Source organism: Conger conger, chromosome 18 (assembly GCF_963514075.1).
Source record: "Conger conger chromosome 18, fConCon1.1, whole genome shotgun sequence".
Taxonomy (NCBI): Eukaryota; Metazoa; Chordata; class Actinopteri; order Anguilliformes; family Congridae; genus Conger; species Conger conger.
In genome coordinates this window covers 14,183,888-14,199,643 of record NC_083777.1, presented here as the reverse complement: position 1 = coordinate 14,199,643, position 15,756 = coordinate 14,183,888, and the positions used below count along the sequence as shown (strand labels likewise).

The window sequence follows — 15,756 nt, the reverse complement described above, 5'->3', positions numbered from 1 at the left end:
ACATCCTTCTGTAGCGGGCAATAATGGAACTGTATCAGGATGCACATCAACAGATTTGACTTGCCTCACAGCCAAGCCTGAGTATTTTATTGGCTATGTCCACACCAATAAAGTATAGTGTGTAAGTAACTGTAAAGTATGTATGTGCTTGCATGTATTTGTGTATGAATTGTATATGTGTGTATCTGAGTGTCTGTGTTTGCATACAGCATGTGTGTGAGACCTAATAATGTCTGTGTATAAGACCTAATAATTGGCCTAATAGGCTTCAGTTTGGCACATACAGTTCCCTGCGATGCACTCCTCCCTTTCCTGTCTGGGACAGCAGAAACCGGCCCTCACGACCTCAGTGCTGCCCATACATAGGTTCAAAGGTCATAACCTCTAATGTCAACACTCGATTATTTTTTGCTTTGTCTCTTTCTGGTGAAAACCAAACCTGGTAGCAGCAGTCAATGATAGAAGTGGAAACAGATCCGTTCAGAAGTCCCATTTCCTTCTCTAAACAGTGTTTGCTTATAAGAGCTCTGCTAGCATCAGCTGACTGCATTCATGTGGTGGTGGAAACCGTCATCTGTTTATTTACCATTTCTGAAGAGGAGGATGCATCTTACAGTTGTTGGCAAACTTCAAGTGTGTCTGTGTGGTGAGTGTATGCGTCTGTATGTCTACGTCTGTGTGTGTGTGTGTGTGTGTGTGCATGTGCAGAGGGAAATAACGCATATCTGTATGTGCACGTATATTCTCAGTGCATGACTGTGGCTAAAATGGAGTGAATGTGAAAGAGGATAGCTTCAGCCCATCCCTCCCTATGGAACTCTGCACCCCCAGAAAAGGACACAGCTGCACATGTGCTGTTCATGTCCAGTGTCCATGCAGGGCAGAGCAAAAGCCAAGAGTCTCAATCCTACACCCACGTCCCTCTTACTCCATTCACCTCCCCCAGCTCCACAGGGTTCAGCACGGCCAAGAGAATGGCCTAGGCCAACTCTGCACTCCACAGCCTACGATTACTCCCACCAATACCGCCCGACCCAGTTGACTGATTGTATTTCACATATTTTTTTATATAGTGTCAATAACACTGAGGCAACAACCATATGCATAGTGAAATTATTGAGAAAACAAAACAAAGTCATGATGACTAGCACAGGCAGGACAGAATGTGTCAGAAAAATTAAAAAGACAATACATATATAAGAATAAACAATGCATACACACTCAAAGGGCACATTGATAGCTGGTTATGGTTAGGCAGAATGAGCCCTGTGACCACCATTGTCTGGGGCAAATGTAATTTAATATCAAAACAAAAGAGTTTGTATTTCATACCGCAAACACAAGCTTAGTTATACAGACAGAGCTGCAGTGAGTCTGAATAGTGGCGGCAGAATCCAACCCCGAGCTGTGTCCTCCAGAAGCTGTGGTCAGAATGTTTACCACTGTCTCTGTTTTCTGCGCAATGTGCCTTTGATTCACTTTGGGGAAGAGACAGACGTCGCTGGCTGATTAGCTATTCTAGCATCAAAGAGCTGCTCGAAAGGAGGTGGATGTTATTAGCAGCCACCGAAAAGGGTTCGATCTTAATTGTGAGCCTCATAACAAGGCTGTGACATGCCTCACGGAAAATCAAAAGACATGCATCTCACATCAGTGGGTCAGTATAGAAAACAATCCAGATTAGTGCTGTGGCTCCATTTCTCTTTAATCTCCCAAGAAAACAAAACCTTCCCATTCTCCAAAATTAACCGCGTCTGGAAAGTAAGGGGTCTGAGGTCCATAGAGCCTTCCCCACTGTCTGCAGCTAAAGGTCTCTCTCCCATTTTATGTAATCCCCCAGATTCTTATTATTCATTTTATTAATATTATTTAGCTAAATTGTCTACTGTGTTCTTAATGTTCCTTTAAACTGCTTTTATCATCTTCTAATTGTTTCCCTTGTGTTTAGCTGTTACTGTTGACTGTTATTTTACACACGTATTTTCTGTCTACTCTAAAGCACTTACTGTAAAGATTGTGTTGCAACCCATGTATGAAAGTTGCTATACAAATGGGTTTTTTTTGCCACCCTGTATCCTCCTCATGGCTGACTGCTGAAGCTAAGCAGCCATACCACCCTGTGCCCTTCTCATGGCTAACTGCTGTAGCTAAGCAGCCATACCACCCTGTGCCCTTCACATGGCTAACTGCTGAAGCTAAGCAGCCATACCACCCTGTGCCCTTCTCATGGCTAACTGCTGAAGCTAAGCAGCCATACCACCCTGTGCCCTTCACATGGCTAACTGCTGAAGCTAAGCAGCCATACCACCCTGTGCCCTTCTCATGTCTAACTGCTGAAGCTAAGCAGCCATACCACCCTGTGCCCTTCTCATGGCTGACTGCTGAAGCTAAGCAGCCACGTCACCCTGTGCCCTTCTCATGGCTAACTGCTGAAGCTAAACAGCCATACCACCTCGTACCACATCCATAAGCACTGCACAGCTTCGGCATAAGCAATATGTTCCCATGCATAAATGCTTATGTCAATAACCACAAATGGGTACATGGTGTGTGTCACTTCTGTAAGGTATATAATTGTAATGTCAATTGTTACTGTAGCATATAAAATTTATTAATCTTTTTATACCGCTTGAGATAGCTCATATAAAGGACCATTTATAGGAATTACTACTGGCATTTTTATGAAACACTTATTTTTAGCGTGACAACAAATACATTATTACAACACACAATTAAGTTTTAGGCTTCTCCAGTGCCTGTCTGGAGGAAAAGAATAAGATCTCTTGAGAAAAACCTCTAGAGGTGCACACTAAAATGAGACTTTTCTATACTGATGGGTCATATTTTTCAGAAACTCTGGAGTCTTACCCTATGGAGAACATAGGTGTTCACTGGGGCTCTGACATTAAACACTTTCAATGTATGTGGTCTCCACCCTGCTGTGTTCACACAAATCCCCTCACTGATGTACAACAAATATGGTGAGTGCAGCTTGCGGCGCCACTGACATAAAAAGGCATGCATTTTAATTTATTTGCACAAATTGATAAAATCCATCTATTCATTTGTGCAAATGAAGGCCCATTTAAAGCATACAAACAACTGCTCTGAAAGTCGCACTACTGGTTTAAAGGGCCATATTCAGGATGGGAGTATGAACTGAAATATGAATGATAAAAATAGTCCCTGTTGCTCAGTCAGGAACACAATTTCACTTAACAGTGACATTTTAAGTCCCACTTAAAGTTATTGCAAACAGATGATTCTGTGCTTTAAAAATATGCATTTGAATCATGTTTGCCATAAGTCGCAGCAGGTAACCCTTTCAGTCCCATGCCCAATAGGAAGTGGAGCCACCCAAATCCCAAGGGGATTTTGCTTTGGTTGAGAAAGTTGGGAGAATTTAGTAGGATTTTAATAGGATCTCAAAATAACAGTATATCAGTAATATTGATTGATTGAAAAGGTATAATGTTGAGAGTGCCATATGCACTCTTGGGACTGAAAGGGTTAACTTGTAGAACCACAGCGCGGAATAAATGTATTTTTAATGCGCATCCAAGTGAATTTCTCAAACACGCTGCACGCTTCACAGTGCAAGCTTGTGTCTCTGTTTAAATAAATAATGAAATGAAAAATCTGTGCTCTTCTGAGTATCTGAATCCTCCAGTACTCCACAGCTTGTGCCCTGCTGAATGGACACGGGGCTAAAGGCTTTGCGTTTGAATCTTTAATGATTTCACACCCTGTCTGTCTTCACACATCAGACCCGGTGCTCTCGCTGTGAGAGGATGCAATCAAAAGCTATAAGTCATCTCAGAGGAGAACCCTCCTTGTCTATCCAGAAGCATTTCAGCTGCCACGGCTCATTCTGACCCCAATAACTGTCAACGTGAGCTTCCATACCAGAAAAGCAGTTAGCAAATCTGACAGGCTTCTACAGGTCTTTGCGGCCAATGGATTCTTACTCTGGTCTCGGAAGAAATTACCTAGCACCAGGGTGGCACAGTGGGTATCGCTATTGCCTCACAGCAAGAAGGTCCTGGATTCGAGCCCCACCCGGGCCTTTGTGTGTGCATGTTCTCCTCGTGTCTGAGCTGGTTTCCTCCGGGTACTCCGGTTTCCTCCCATAGACCAAAGACATGCAGGGTAGGTAAATTCTAGTCTAAATTGCCCTTTGTTGTATTCCTGGCACTGGCTTCAGAACTGGAGTTGGTCCCCAGGTGTACTGTCTGCTTTAGAAGGAAATGACAATAAAGTTGAATCTAATCTAAAACCACTGGGAACCTCAATGTTCTATGGCAGTGTTGAACAGAGGCAGAGACCGAGGTAGCACTGGCTAACCGATTAATGGTGCTACACCCTATTCAAATCCAGAAACAAACTTCTCTTCAATGTTGAAGCCAGAAAAATAAAATTGAGAATAAAGTCACCTTACTGGTAGAAAACAGGAGCTCCACCAACCGTGGGGTACGCTGGTTTGACAACAGTAAAAGGAATTGGTGGATACTCTCAACTAATACCACAGGGAGTCTGTAAGCATGGCCCTGAAGTGTCTACCAACCACCAGCAGTGTTGCTCAATTAGTTGTTAACAACGTTTAGTTATTGCTGGAGCTCCTATCTGTTTTCTACCAGTATGGAGATGTTACAGCTTATACCTGTTATTACATCTTTATGTGAGAAGCACATAATCACAGTAATGAGAGGTTTTGTTTTCGCTGTGCCAGAGAACTGAGGGGACAGTTTGGCACTGCCCTGCTGAAAAGAAAACTGCTCAAACTTGTTTTTTTAAACAGATGGTAGCTGGTTGACCAGTTCAGACTAGTTCCCAACTTGAAATGGTTTGACCAGCTCAAGCTATGTTTTGAAACAGACAAGCTACCAGCACTAGCTGATTGACCGGCTTTGACCAGCTTATACCTAGCTTTTGTCAAGCTTGACAAGCTCAATTTTCAAGTTGGTATAGCTGGATTTCAGAGCTGGGTGAGCTCTTAGAAACAATTTAAGCTAACTGTCATTGAGCTAACAATCTTTTCTGGGAGCTCAGAGCAGTTGCACCCGCTCCCACCCCCACTCCATCACCGCCAAACCTTCACCTTGCACAGGGATAACACTCCACAGGCATGCAGTACAATAATTTAGCTAACTCGAAAAGCGGGTGTTAATCTTGGACCCCCTCCATCTCAAACATTTCTGCTAGTGATAATGAGGCCACACTAACAGACGGTGTCCTAGGACTGTAGATCTGGTGAGACAGTGGTAGCTCCAGGCAGCGCTTGTCAGGGGGTCCCCAGAGCCCAGGGGAGCAGAGGTGGGGGGGGGGGGGTCCCAGGATAGCTTGACAGGGGATTTTTTGCGGAAATGTTAGCTTATAAGATGCTTTCCACCTGGCCGTGGGCAGGGGGAGTCTCCTGGCTCAACCCTGTCACTCAGTCTTCTCACACAGTGGGTTTCTTCACCTGCCGCGGGAGCCAGCTGGCTCCTGTCCTGCCTTTCCAAAGTGGAAGGCTTTGCGAAGACATTCAGCTCATACAGACGCACAATGGCACGTTTCCCGTTTAAGCCCCCCCCTCCCCCCCCCCCCTTACTGTGCACTAAAGTGCAGCTCCAGACTCCATCCAAGATTTCCCTTCAACAGAGTCCATTCATGTCCTTGAGAGGAGCCAGTTGAATTAAATACAGAACCAGAAGTAGCTCATTGCTCTTCCCACAGAAAATGTAACACACATTTTATCAAATCAAATAAAAGCAAGACACCTGCAGTAGTCATACATACATACACGAATGAATGAATAATGAATGAATGACTGAATCATGAATGAATGAATAATGACTGAATCATGAATCATGAATGAATGAAAAATTAATCGTGAATGAATGAATGGTGATTATAATATCCTGCACGTTTGTGGAACTGCCCACTCTGGTGGAGGATGTGGGAGTTGCACTGTACTGAAAGAACGGGGTTTATAAACTTCCTCTAATCTGGACTTAATAACCATTAGGTCCAGATTCCTTTTGGCTGTGGAGCTTGGCACTAACTGAAGAGTAAGCTGCTCCACGCTGGATTCAAGATTATTGGAAATTGATAACGAGAGCTCCAGGTTTCGATCCCTGGTGGGACACTGTTGTTGTACCCTTAGGCAAGGAACCTGGTATGAGTTGCTTCAGTGAAAATGTGCACAAAAACAAGTGAAATGTTGGACTGGTTAATCTCCTTGTAATGGGCATCTGTGCAAAGCAAAGAAATCATGAAAGCAAACTGAACGCTATACGGGACTGCAGGATAACAGACACAAAAACTTAACGTCCAAAGCAAGCCGTATCTCACCTACACGATGGCCCTGGTACTGGCTGTCACATGCTGTAACTGAGATAAATGTGGACAGTGGGTCTGCAATCTGTTTTTTCCCCACACACAAACCCTGACTCAGTAAAGCTTTCAAGGGTGAACAGAAGTATGGAAAGCAAAATGTGCATAAAGCACGTGGTTTTCTCACAGGTTTGGAGTGGAGGGTCTACTGCTCAGTAGTGGTAACAGACAGTTAATGAAGGTAACAAGTGGTTTGAGGCATTCTCAGAAAAAAGGTACTGCAAAAGGTACAAAAACTTGACACTGGGGTGGTACCCTAAAGATGCATAAAATTGTACCCCTCGCAATTGGATTTATAATTTGTACTTTATGTTAAAGGAATTTATTTCTACACAAAAGAATCTTTCCTGGCACATTTGGGAAATTTGTTCCTTAAAGAACAAAATGTACCTCCACTGTACCCTTATTTCCGGGAATGTAGGGCAGGTGTGGGTGCTGTCAAAGACAGGTGGGCAGTCTACAAGTCTCTGTAATCAATCTCACTTTGTCCTGCAATCTGATACATACTTTGATTTAAGACAGAACCTGAAAGTGTGTGTGTCGCACATGAAAAGTGAGAGTTGCCAAGCCTGTGTGTGTTTATGTATCTATGCACGTCTGTGTTTGTGTGTGACGTGCATTTGTCTGTGTGCTTTGCATGTCCTGGTGCCTGCATGTCTGCGTTTTTGCACGTTTTTCTGTGTATCTTTCATTGCGTGCAGCACACGCACTTGTCACAACATACATACTCCACAGTGGACAACGAAGTGCAAAATGTAATAATTAATAGTTAACCAATGCTGCAACCTAAATCAAAGCTGTGCACTCTGACAGCTTCACAATTCCGATGCTCAAACTCGGCCTCAGAGTGATTAATGAGCCCAGACTCCTTACACCTTCTGAAATCTCAATTACCACATCCAAACCTACAGCTGCAGAAAATTTCAGGAACAGACCAAAAAACCGAGACATATTCTCAGAGAGAAAGTCCTTATTGCTAGACAGTCTCCGACAGAACGAAGGTAAAATTAGAGGTAGACTCGGGGACATGAATTCTTTTTTGGCATTTCGCTCTTCTAAGTGTACTCCGCGGAAGCCCCTTGGTTATACTTCAAGAGCCGACAGAGACGGCGCTACCCTTGCAGGATGCAATTTTGACTTGGCGCACTCCGCGGATGTACTCGTTTGATACTGCCTCTCTTCGTTTGTGTCGACTGCAGAAAGAATGTGCCACTCCGGCGTACCACGCTCCAGAGGGATCTGCACCATGCTGCCATATGGTGCTGGGTTCAGACGAGGTCAGGGGCAACACTGTGCTTCAGAAGACAGGCAATGCGCTCGTCTACTCCCAGCAGCATGCCCTAAAAATATTTGGCAACCCTCCCACTGTTGGCAAGTGGGAGGGTTCCGTTCATGTTTTGTACTAGAATCGGTAACACCAACACCATTATTTGTCCCTCAAAAACAGCATTGCAAAAGCAGGTGGTCTTGCTATTCCACCCTCCCCCCCCCAAAATACCCTTGTTATTTACATGGCTGCTGGAAATGCTATTGTGCAGCTGTGATGTTGAGACGATTGTTCTTCCTCACAGGTGTACTGTAGCACCACCAATTTTTTTACATCATTATTTTTCATCCAAAGCAAAGTGGGCAGATGCTACTGTTGTACCTGGAGCACACAAAGTGAAAACTTTTTTTTGCTTTTTGAAAAGTTAGATGCTTGATGTAGGCTACAAACGGACTGGAGTTAATCTGACCTGTCACATTATTAACATTAGTTACCATGGAATCAGCTGGGACTAAAATAATCTGCAGGTCATTCAGGTGAGGTCTTTCAACTGTGTGTGCTTCCAACCTGAGGCTGCATATTACTCACTCTTCATATGCAGTCATATGAGGTCACTACCCATACTGAGATTTCCACAAGAGATGATATCCAAATACAACCTAAAATGCATACTGGCACATCTTAATCTCGCTGACACTGAACCCTTTAGCCTTGTGTCAGAGGATTTCCTTCTTTGTTAATGGAAACCGGAGACTCTGGAGATGCTATTTCAGTTGAAAGCATGCTCCACAGAACTACCAATTTCCTCTCTCTATTAGTCGAAGAATTTGGGTTATATTAAGTAGGGCTCATGCAGACGACACGCTGACATCAAAGTACGATTTTACCCGCACTTCAATTCCTGCCTCCAACTATTTTTACACGTCACATTCGCGGGATAATCTCCTGCAGACCCCCCACCCGTCCCACGTCAAATCGAACAGCTCTGCACAGAGTGAGCTTGTCCAGGTGTTTTGCTCTCTAACAGTAAAGCTGGAAATGTCTTTTCTGAGCCCGTTTTGAATTAAACTAAATGCGGTGCAGCCCATGTATGTTTTGAGGAGGGTGTCTGGAGGCTTTAGAGGCCTTTGACGTTCCCTTTAAGAGTCTTTGGCAGATCCCTGTTCTCCCAAGCTTTAGGACTGTAGTCTCAAAGAGAGGTGGATAGGTGGAGTAAAGACGCTTCTCAGAGTACATCTGCAGAATAACCTCATCTGACAAGTTGATTGTCCACAGAACACTGGTGTACCAGCTTTCAAATGATCAAAATGGTGAACATCAGGAACAACGATACAAACCTCACTGTCACACCTAAAACCCCTCGGAGAAAACATATGAACCCTCAGGATGACCTACGAATTCAACCTGTGCGTGCACTGGAGTGTGCGATCGTGATGACTGCAGAGAGCCCCCCAAGTAGGTTTTCATGAGCAGGCAGGTCAGTTTGTCAGAACTACGGTTATCAAGATTATACACCCCCACTCAGAGGAAAGACCAATGGGCTGAGGTGAGGAGGGGGTATGTCCAGGGTATGCCCCATCACCCTTTAGTTTAATTGAATTTTAGGGTGTAAATGCTGAATGTATGGCACTGCATGATGCTTAGATTTTTAGACAATATTAAAGACGATTCATTCATTTTAGCGGCCGTCTCTATACCGTACATTCGAAGACTTGCGGAACACAAATGCCCCGACCCCCACTACCATACAGTACATTTCCCGTGGCCTTGTTTTACCAATTATTAACACGGCCTGTGGCAAGGCATTTGAAGTGTGATGAATTTGGCTTCCATGCAATTTCAACTCCGAACAAAGTTCTGGAAACCATTAATAAGGGGGAAATAATTAGTGATAAGGTAATGAATTCCGAAACGGATTTAATGGCCAGTGGCATTTATGAGACAAAACATCAAGAACATAAGCCTTCAGGAAACCGTGCTTAGTGAATCTTGCACCGTTTGGGCTGTAGTTGCAATTTAATGGTTGTAAATTAATAAATAAAAATAAATACATAAATAAAAGCCTGACGGTCAACGCTATTAGTATGAAAGCCTTGATTTTAATTAAATATGTCTGTTTTATGCTTTCTGTCTGTTATTATTGCGGCTTGATTACATTCAGGCCCTGAGATATTCTCTACTGGCTATAATTTCAGAAGGCGGAACGTTATCTCTTAATGGTCCCGAGCTGACTGGCGGTCGAGATAAGTGGCAAAATGCCATTTGATTCCTACAGTATATTCCGTTTCCGCACAGACGTCCTTCAGTCCACTAAACGGCGCACTGAGATGATACATTGGTATAGCATGCAGCTGAGTGAACAGCGCAAGGAAGGGGCCCACGAGGAGCTTCTTTATCCAGAGAATAAACCAGGCCATTATCACTTCTGCGCACACTTAGCTATCGTCCAAAGAACCGACGAGCCATGTGTCTACCAACAATTTAATACGTCCATATCTATTGCACAGTTCAGCAGAACCTCTGAAATTTTCCCGATAGTTTATAATATGTCCGCGGTCATCGGTGACAAAAGCAGGGCAGTAATTTACGTTCAGTTAGCAGCACAATCTCTTTAATTGACGAACGTAAATTTAGACCGACTTGACACGCATACATTGAATGGCACGAAATGCTTCTCATGACATAGCTGATGCCAAGATCACCCAGGACTAAGTATCAGAGCATGCAATATGACAGGTAACGTTGTATAGCCTATTATCTGTCTGTCAGCATAAAATGGATTTATGAAAAGTGCAAACAACGCGAATGACTATTTAGTCTATCGACGATTACCGTCACAGTAGCTACTGTAAACTGTTGTGCTCTGGTCTGTAACAAAGAAAACAAGAGCAACACCCCCTCCCTCCCGAAAACTATCTTTAGAAATTATAGGTGAAACAGCATTTCAAAAAATATCGTTCATCGCCATGAAATCAGACAACAAAACGGAGAACTCTGCAACTTCAAATCAATCAAATGGAGGAACTCGTTTTTTACTCATTACATATTGACACACAACTATGACCTGACCATTGCTGCTCATAAGCACGATCTTGAAAATCACCCCTAATCAATTATTGATTATTTAATCAATTATTACGCTTATCCCAAGTTTATTGAACATTACTGAGATGCAAATTAAGTATTTCTTTTTGAGAGAACCGTTAATTGGCTGCCTAAGTTTTCAGAACTGTACATTACCCATTAGTGTACGCGATAAATCCGGTAGCATACTGTAAATATCGTTACACAATGTAAGATGACTCGCTGTAACGTAATTGTTTCTGTTGAACAAGAAGATTACGTTTACTTAATTTGTGTTGAGACACTCCAGTAGGATGGAGGATGGAATTAGCTTCTTGCACAAATAAATACTGGCATGCACTCGAAGGATAACGGCGTCTGCAATTTTCCACTTTTAAATATCCAGCAACTAATCATTTTTCTATCGAACCAAAATGCTGGCACCCACAGCGACGAAACTATGCTTACCTTCAGATTGATTTGGTAGTATACTGTCACTGGAGCACTTGGCCGTTAGAAGTGAGAGAATATGAATTATAGTAAAAAATGCCAACTTGTCATTCCACCGCCGGTTTGACATGTTGCGCGGCTTGGGGGAAAAAGCCGACTAGGTTGTGTCAGGGTAGACCGACCATAATATACAGTAAAGTAGCTAACTGGCAGGATGTGAGAGACTTCCTGCAGAATGATCAAGCCCAAAAAGACTGAGAAAATCCAGTTTGGTCTTCTGAATGGCGAGATACGGAGCTGTCACCAAGTTCCCCCAAAGCCGTTCCAACAGTACTTGCCGAATGACAAAAAAAGTTGAGATTCACAATATTTAAGGGATATACTGGGAAGGAAAGAAGCTGCAGATAAAGAGAAAGATAACAAAAGAGGTTGATGCATAAGTCAAAATCGCCTAACTGACATCGGTTTAGGCACTCATTACAAAGGAACGGTCTTGTGTTCCAGTACTACCACCATGTGCTTGGCTAAAGCAACGCCGCAAGGTCCTAGAGCCGAAGTGTGTCTTGCAATTACTCTGAGGATGACCACTGTTTGATGCAATATGTTTGTTTTGTTTATGTTCAAAATGGCCCACATACAGTACTGTGTACAGTAGCTTACCTGTGCTCGATTAAATTGTAATGTGCATGGATTCACGAAGCAACCAATGATTTTTAACCTTGCAATTATGCGGATATATAAGCATTTGTATGCACTATTGAACTATACAAGGGGTTGGGACGGACATTTGTTTTTCTTTATTTACCTCTGTACCCCACAATTTTGGATTCGTATATGCATTTTGGTTTTACTATGTAGAAATTACAGCACTTTTTATATACAGTGAGCACCAAAATTCATTGGACAGCGGCACATTTTGTTATTTTGGTTCTGTACTCTAACACTTTGAGTTTGAAAGGATACAATGACAATGAAGTGCAGACTATCAGCTTTAATTTGAGGGTATTTTTTATCCATATCGGATGAACCACTTATAAATGACAACACCCTTTGTGCATGGTCCCCCCCATTTTAAGGAACTAAAAGTATTTGTTGAAATGTCTTCACAGATATGTTTTGTTAGGCATGTGCATTTGTGTCATTCGTGAATGCAGAAGAGAGCTGTTGGTGTCTAGTTTTGATATACACTCACCAAGCACTTTATTAGGTATTTATTACTTATTTTTTAGACTTCTACTGCTGTAGCCTATCCACTAGGCTACATTATGGTGAGTTATGGTGCATTGTGTGTTCAGTGGTTCTCTTCTTCATACCACTGTTGTAATGTGTGGTTATTTGCCTTACTGTCACCTTCCTGTCACCAGCTTGTTAATTTAAATGTCTAATTAGCCAATCATGTAGCAGCAACTAAATGCATAAAAGCATGCATACGTGGTCAAGAGGTTCAGCTGTTTTTTCTGACAAAATGTGATCTAAGTGACTGGAATGATTGCTGGTGCCAGACAGGGTTGTTTGACTATCTCAAAAACTGTTGATCTCCTGGAATTTTCACACACAACAGAGTTTGCAGAGAATGGTGCAAAAAACAAAAAACATCCAGTGAGCAGCAGTTTTGTGGGCAGAAACGCATTGTTAGAAAGATCAGTGGAGAAGGGCCTGACTGGTCGAATATGACAGTAAATGATGACTGTAGATGACGCAATGCTTAAGCATCCAAATGCTTAAATTTGGGTGCTTAAACTCCATGTGACGTGGTAAATCACAAATGCCGCACTGTACATTATTGTCTGTAAAGGGAGTTGTTTTTTTAATTCATCTTAAGTTTTGCATATGTTTTCAATCGGCCCATACTGTTTCCTGGTGAATGAGCAGTATTCTTCGAAGCGACCGGCCAACTTCGCAATGCTGGACATCAGGGCATTTAGCGGCGTGTGTTTCTAAAGCCAGAAATTAAACTAGCTGACTCCAAAGCAAATTTTGCAGCAACATTATGTCTCCAGCGGCTGTACATACAGGAAGATACATTGTTACAGCATTTATTAATTCACAGTTACAAAGATAGAAAAAAACTGTTTATATTGTGCCAGTGTCTATCTGTATGCTTTTTTCCTTCTTAGGCCTCAAGCAAAACAAGCTCTTAATTTCCTCAGACCTATGTTGTAATGTTGACATGAAAAGCTGCCCCATGCTCTACTTGTGCAGATTACATGGCCATAGGACATGATTCCAATCAAAAATAAAATAAAATGTAATTTAATTTATTTAGTATAATTAGTATAATATACACCCTTGGGGGTATACAGTACCATTACCGTACCAGTGTAGTGTCTTGCTTTAGACTGCAATTAGATGAAATGTAAATGTAAAAGATGTAGCAGGTCACCAGAAACGTAATCGCACACAAAAACCCTCTGGGCCAAATCAAAAACCTAAAGTAAAACTGAAATAATACAAAAGTCCACAAAACAGTCCCTTCAAACTTTATTTTGAACTCATTCTGTATGACAGTTTTTATGTGTAAACCAAAACATTTAATACTTCACTGCAGTTGAGTGAGATTAATGATGTTTGCTTGTGCGACTCTTTAAAACAAGACATCCTTATAAAGTGTGCATCCTTATTTTACAGAACATTCCTCAACAGTGGTGGGTTATCAAAATAATTCCAGCGGTTGGGGTGTATAGTACATACTATAAACTGTTGATCACAGGTTTACAAATCATGTTTAGTGGTTACCCAGCAAGTATCATAGAAGTGACAATGCCATAATATCTGAAAGTTCCCCTGAGTGATGTATGTGTGTGTGTGTGTGTGTGTGTGCAATTCAACTTAAATGATGCCGATGTTCAATTATTAAATTAATATTTTGTCCTGCTTTTAATTTCATTCCTGTCTTCAACAGAAGACTGAGGTCGAAGGGCATCTGGGAGTCTCAGCTGTATAAATTAGGATGCATTAGCTGTAGAGCTAGAATGAACTAGTTAATCTAATAGGAAAGGGGGCAAGAAATTAATATACAGTACATGCCATGAGAACTACAAAGTTAATATTATTTTCCAATAGTGGTTTCAAAGCGTGCAGCAAGTTCCTCTCAGGTAATGCAAATAAACACCCATGGACATAAATTCAGTGTGAAGTCAGCATGGTTCTTCATCAAAAAGAAAAACAGTTTGTTTAATAGAACTCTCACCAGGCTTGCAAATGATTGTGAATTTGGTAGCTGTGGAACCCACAGGGTTGGGACAGGAGATGAATGAGGTCAACCCACGGAAATATCGGTATAATGTGCCTAAAAGGGTGCAAATGCTTGGCGCTGGGGTAGCACCCTATAGGTGATTAAAACTGTACCAGCAATATATAACAAATGTGTACCTTGTTTTCTTGGAAAACATACTATTTTGTACCCAAAGAGAACATTACTGTACTTACGATGTAAATTTAGGAGATTTGATCCTCCACTCCACTCACTTTATTTCTATGTGCAGGTAGAATCAGGTAGAAAGATTTGGAGCCAGCTGTACCTAGAGAGGAGGAGATTCTCCAGCGTAACGACTGTCCAATGTCTGAAATCGCAGCTCTCCCACAGCTCCTCTCGTTTAGCCAAGCCGAAACTGATGGGGGATACATTGGGCGGGCCACAACCCTACGTGGTTTGATGAGCTGGTGACTACGATGACCTGTCAGCTCACCTCACTCTGGGGGGGGGGGGGGGCTGTGAGGTTAATCTCCCATGTAACAGGGCTTTGCGGAAACACAGCTTTGTCAACAGATCAATTCCACAGCCCGTGTGACAGCCCGTGCTTTCAATGTACGGAGTGCCAGGGGGACCGGCTTTAGCCGTGAGGCCATGCATCACACACTGAGCATACCCCCTGCAAGCCAGGATGTTTTTATTAGACCACAAATAATCAGCTATCGCACACATAAACAACAGCGCATATTATCATAAAACCATGCACGCGCTGACAAGCAAATACATTCATACTGTACAAACCTTTGCACTCACCCACGCATGGGGAGCAGGTTCATAAAACATGCATGTATAAACATCCCAGGTTAAAATGCTTATCTGCCTGGGGCCACATACACACACGCATACACACACACACAGAATTGTTGATTTGATTCAGCATTTGTTGTGCACCGGTGGCAGGTCTGTGTCTCTGTAGATTAGGGCTCATCCACTGGGGTCAGACTGGAACTTCAAAGCCTTGAGTCTTCCCTTTCTGCGGTAAACCCAGAGGACCTCCTGTTCGCCATTATTTGATCTGTACGGTCTTATTAGGTTTAAAAAGATTTGTCTTTTAAACAATGCTCTTCCCAACTGTCCAATGTTGAAATATATTAATGGCTCTTGCTGTGTTTTCAATTTACTTAGATCTTTTATCTTTTAATAACCCGTATGATTTTTACCGGCAGTGATTCTCTTACATCCCCCATACCCATCATCAGCTTTGTAATAACCAGAACATGTATTGCAATTCCATGTTAATGTACTGTATTCAAAGTCACAGTATTCATTTTATGGCTTTTAGAATTGTTTTGCCAATTTCATTATATGTAACCAAGTATAATTGCATGTCTCAGATAAATGACTCTTG

The 15,756-nt window shown here is 42.4% G+C and overlaps 1 protein-coding gene across 2 annotated transcripts in view; it reads right to left on the bottom strand.

Moving 5' to 3' along the window:
- Window positions 1-11,286, bottom strand: part of LOC133118698 (disintegrin and metalloproteinase domain-containing protein 12-like) — an 86,088-nt gene extending 74,802 nt beyond the window's left edge. For both annotated transcript variants that reach the window (XM_061228851.1, XM_061228852.1), the window contains exon 1: window positions 11,174-11,286. In XM_061228851.1, the coding sequence (XP_061084835.1) occupies window positions 11,174-11,285 (112 nt within the window). In that variant the 5' untranslated portion in view covers window position 11,286. The remainder of the gene's footprint in view (window positions 1-11,173) is intronic.
- Between the last annotated feature and the right edge of the window lie 4,470 nt (window positions 11,287-15,756).